Source organism: Echinops telfairi, unplaced genomic scaffold, assembly GCF_000313985.2.
Source record: "Echinops telfairi isolate 266 unplaced genomic scaffold, ASM31398v2 ScPeMD7_7458;HRSCAF=8496, whole genome shotgun sequence".
Classification (NCBI taxonomy): domain Eukaryota; kingdom Metazoa; phylum Chordata; class Mammalia; order Afrosoricida; family Tenrecidae; genus Echinops; species Echinops telfairi.
The window spans coordinates 26,455,544-26,460,644 of NW_022111358.1; the positions used below are offsets into that span (position 1 = coordinate 26,455,544).

Below are 5,101 nucleotides of genomic sequence, written 5' to 3' on the forward strand. Positions count from 1 at the left end.
TGGGTGGGTGGGTGGGGCAGGCCCCACTGGGGAGGAGAAGGGGCTCTGGTCAGAGAGGGCAGTGGTGGGCCCCTGAGGTCCTCTTCCTCCCTGATCAGTTCCTTGCCAGCTCAGCAGAGCCAGGAAATCCAGGGGATTTCAGACCTCAGCAGAATTCCCAGAGAATGTTCTCCTCCCAGGCCCCCCTAGGGGTGTGGGGCTCAGTGGGGCCAGGCTGGAGCTAGGCAGTAGGAGCTGAGGCGCCAACACCGGACCTCCCACCCAATGGCAGAAGCCTTAACCAATGTCTCCTGGGCTGGTGGTTATCCCCCATTTGCTCGAGTCCCCCCAGGGATGGGAAGCTCACAACTTCATCCTGGTAATTTTCCATTGAGCATGAGTGTGTGGTTCAGATAAGACCAAGAGGCTCTCTCACTTGTGGTGCCTGGTGCCCCTCGGCCTCTTTGTGTCTCCCATCTGGCCCTGTCCTCTGGGACCATATGAAGCAGGCCAACGGCCTCCGTCACATTTTCCTTTAATCTTTTGTCATTTGAGGACACGCTCTCTTGCCCCGCCTGCTCCTGGCAGCTAGATGGGTACAGAGGTGACATGCTGGGCTTTCCGCAGCTATGAGGAGGGGGAGGGGGCAGAACAGTAAAGGGGGAGCCCCATCCCCTGGGAACTGGTGGTTTCCTACCCTCTACATGAGTCCCTCTGCCCTTCCCTCTGCTGAAGGTTCCTGCCTGGTGCCAGGGGGGCCTGTGGGGTCGTGAAAGGACTGAGGACTGTTTCTAGGGGGGCAGAGGCTGGGCTTGGCTGCCTGATGTTGGGGCCCAGGAGCACCTGAAGGAGGCGTCCTGACTTTTCGCCCGAGCATCTCCCTTGCCTCCGCCCTTCTCCAGTCCGTCTCCTGGGGGACGCACATCTCTCTGACACCTGCTTTGTCTCTCTGCAGACCTGAAGGGAGCCACTCTCGGGCACTGCCAGTCCCCGGGTCCCCCAACCCGACCCTTGTGTCCCTTGTCTTCAGATGCCCTGGGGGCTAAACCAGTCGGCTTGACCCCCAAGAGCCCCTTCTGCTGTCCGATGCCAGGGATACTCCCTTCATGCCTTCTGCCCTACTCGACTTCCCGCTGCTGCTCCACCCCCCTCACCCCACCCCCGAAAGACACCCTCGAGTCTGCCCCAATGTGCACACACATCCGGATGATGGCACCGTGTGTGTGCGCGCGCATGCCTGCATGTGATGCGCCTGTGCACAAGAACCTGCGTGGCTGTGCGTGACTGAGCACATAACTGCGGGGGAAGGAGGGGTTTCAGCGTGTCTGTCTGCAGAGGGGTGTGTGAGAGTATGTTACACACGTGTCTGTGTGCACGGTGTGTATGTGCACCAGGCAGGAACCTGTGTGGCTGTGCGTGCCTGCATACAAAATTGCAGCGGGGGTTGGGTGTTGTCAGTGATGTGCGTGCATCTGTCTGCCTGCATGTTTGTGCCTGAGTGTGCATGTATTTGTGTGTCCGTCTGCACGCATGCTTGTCAGTGTGTCTGTGAGCATGTTACACGCATGTCTGTGTGCACATATGCATGTGCACCAGGCAGGAAGCTGTGTGGCGCAGGCCTACATGGAGGTGTGCCGTGGCAGTGGCCTCAGGGAGCCCCCAGTTTGCTGCAGCGAGTGACCCCTTGGAGGCAGAGGCATTCTGGGTAACTGAGGGGACACCCGAAAGGAGGCAGGAGCCCTCGGGCTGATGAAGGTGGGAGAGGAAGGACAGGGAGAAGGACGTCAGGAGCAGGAAGGGCGCTTGACCCCCAAGGTCGGTGGTCCTCTTCCAGGTGCAGAGTTGGGCGTGTGGGCCACACGGACACCATGCCCTATCTCCCTGTGCCCCCAACAGCTGCCACTGGGCCCGCGAGATGGGTGCTCTGCTGGGCGCCCCCTCCCCTGGCAGGGGCCTCGGACGCTCCTGCTGCGCAAGAGCCTGCAGGACGGCTTCGGCTTCACCCTGCGCCACTTCATCGTCTACCCGCCCGAGTCAGCCGTGCACTGCAGCCTGAAGGTAGGCCCACCTGCCTACCCCAGGAAGCTGTCATCCACCAGGGAAGGTTTCACGGGCCCTCTCCATGGTCCTTTTGACCCTCCCTCAGAAGCAATCCTTGCTGGGGTCCGGCCTACCTCTAGTCTGCTGTGCTCTGGGGTGGAGCATCCCCGGGAGCCACGTGAGAACCTGACGGGTCCCTTGTACTGTGTGGTCATCATGGTCAGGTCACTGGCACTGTGCGATCAAGTCCCCTGACCTCTCTGAGTGAGGTCTTCTCAGGAGAAGGGGTGGCTGGTTCAGGACAAGGGACCTGGAGCCAGTACGCCTAGACGCTAACCATCCAACCAACCAACCAACCTCCAATCGGCCATGTAGGACAGGGTAGAACCGCCCCTGTGGGTTTCTGAGACTGTAACTCTTTACAGGAGTAGCAAGCCCCACCTTTCTCCCAAGGAGCAGCTGGTGGTCTCAAACTGCTGACCTTGCAGTTAGCAGCCCAACCACTCCACAAAGGAGCTAGAAGTCCCCAGCCCCTAAGCCACTGGCCCCTTCGCCGTGTCTGCTGTCCTTTCCTCAATCTGAACTCTCCGAGTACCCGTCCCAACCCCGCTCTGGGATTCAAATCGGAGCACCCCAGGTCCACGCTCAGCCCAGGTCTGTGTGCTGAAAAGAGCGCTAGCTGACCTGGCATGACAGACGGAGACCTGGGTTCTAGCTCTGGTACCGCGCCTAACCCCGGTGGCTCCTGGGCCGATCGCACCTGCTCTGGGACGTATAACTGGAGGTCTTTTTGTTCCAAGCTCCCTAAGGACTCGCCCAGCCCCGACAGGAACATCCAGCCGTCCAAGTTTGGGACCAGGGCTTCTCAGCCTAACTCAAGGCTGCAGACCCCAGGGAGGAGTCCCTGACGGCAAAAGAGGAGGGAAGGACAACCCAGGGGTCCCAAGCAGGAACCAGTGCTCCCCCTCAGGTGGGGGACCCTGCTCCTTTCCCTCACCCTCTCCAGCGGGGGAGGTGACAGACTTATTTCTCATCAGTGAGCCCCTCTCTCCCCTCCCCCAGGGCTGGGATCAGCCTGCACAGCTGTTGAAGGACTCTCTCCTGGGGACCTTGGTCCCCCCTGCCTGAGAACCAAGGCATTGAATGTCACTGTCTGTGCCTGCCTGCATGTCTCCATGTGCACATGCGGTAGGATGGCCATGCCCTTGCGTGCGTGCATATCTGTGGCATGCATACAGGTATCTGCACATACAGACGTGGGCACACAGAGGTGCCCCTCTCCCCGCCACGCCTGAGCCTGTGCGTCCATGTAACTGCTCTCATGGGCTGCAGCCGTGAGTGGGGGCTGATGGTCTGGGGCATGCCTACCCCAGATGCCCACGGACACCAGTCCCCTCATATCCTCCCGTTTCTTCCTTCGTCTTTCTCCAAAGCCCCACCCTCCACTCCCAGGACCCGCCCCTTTCCCTTAGAGGACTTTGCTGAGGGGAAGACAGTCACAGAAGTAGGCTGTGGTGGTTCAGGCTGGATGGCGGAGTTGTCTAACAGGGACCTTGCTCATATCGGGGTCTGCAAGACCCCAGGTCCTGCGAAGCCAGGGCCGAGCTCTCTCCCTCCCTCTCAGCTCCTGCTTGCAACTGGGAGGGGCCCCGGCTGGAGGACCTGGTTCTCCCCTCCTCCTCCTGCCAGCCTGGGAGCCTGGGGGGACGCAGCCCCTCAGCCAGCCATCAGAACGCATTTGTCTCTCTGCCACCTGCTCCCGTGGCTGTCAGCTCACATCAGTGGGTGCTTACCCCACATTGGGCCTGCTCCCTCTCCAGCAGTGCCCACCCTGTCCTGGCTGGGCTGCCAAAGTCCTGGGTGCTGGCCCAGCTTTCCATCCAGTCTCTAGGTGGTCTTGGGCAGTGCCACCCTGGCATCTGTAAAATGGGAGTCTCCTTGGAGGGGGCTGGCTGAGATGATGACCAAGCCCCTCTCCAGCTCTACAATGCCACCTCCTGCTGGCTCGTCCTCTGTCTTGGCCCCTCTCCTCATTCCTAATTCCTGTCCAGACTCGGGTCCTAATCGCCGCCACTTAAACCCCCGACATTAGGTCCTCATTTTTCCCCTCCCTGCCCCCCCCCCCCCCCCAACCGCCCACTCACCAGGGGCCTCCCATGGGGTCCTCAACTCTATTTTGACCTATACCTAGTTGTTGAGGAGCTCTGGTGGCCCAGTGATTATCTGCTGGGTTGCTTACCACAAAGACAGCAGTTCAAAACCACGAGCCCCTCCACAGGAGAAAGAGGAGGCTTTCCCCTCTTGTACAGAGTGACAGCCTGTACAGTGATCCCACAGGGGCAGGTCTACCCTGTCCGATGGGATCGCTGTGAGTTGGAATCCATTTGATGGCAGTGAGTGTGTTTGCTTGTTTGCTTCTTTGACGTAGCTGCCAGAATACTCAAAGGCACAGCCCCCCACTGCCCATCCAACAACTTTCACTGCCTGCCCCCCACCCCCCACTTCTCCTTTCAAACCAAATGCTCGAGTTTGACGTATGAGTGTCTTTTCTGTTGCTTGCTTGTGTTGCCTGTCTTTAGCTCAGCCGGCCCAGCCCTGTACTCAAGCAAGAAAAACCGCTCTCACGGGCTCCCTCCTAGGGTTTCAGGTTTGTCGTCTTGATGAAAGCAGACTGCCACATCGTTCTCCCAAGGAAGGCCTCGAGCCACCCACCTGCACGCTCCATCCCCCTGCCCAGCACGCCCTCTCCTCACCTGCCTCAAATTTGGCTCACACTCCCCCGCCCCCCAGGACACTAATCAGCTCTGCCCTTCCATTCTCTTCTGAGCCGATAGCAGAGTCTGCACTGGCCATGCCTGCTTATCTGTGTCTGCCCTGGTCTTCTGTGTGGGGACTGGGAGCTCCCCAAGGAAGGGGCCATGGGTCCACCCGTGGGAGGCTGACGAGCTGAGGGAGAGAGGAGACCATCTTGGCCTTGGTTGGCGTCCTGGCCCACAGCCCTCCCACCCCATCGTTCAGCTAGTGGAAGGGAGATAAGGGGTGAGGCCTCGGGTGGCTGATCGAGGAGGAGGGCCCACCCTGA

General features: G+C 60.1%; 1 protein-coding gene across 1 annotated transcript in view; it reads left to right on the forward strand.

The window, feature by feature from the left end:
• Positions 1–1,212: 1,212 nt before the first annotated feature.
• ARHGAP23 (Rho GTPase activating protein 23) overlaps positions 1,213–5,101 on the forward strand; it is a 61,523-nt gene continuing 57,634 nt past the window's right edge. Inside the window, exons 1-2 of the mRNA XM_045299327.1 lie at positions 1,213–1,255; positions 1,814–2,037. Of these exons, the coding sequence (XP_045155262.1) occupies positions 1,213–1,255; positions 1,814–2,037 (267 nt within the window). The remainder of the gene's footprint in view (positions 1,256–1,813; positions 2,038–5,101) is intronic.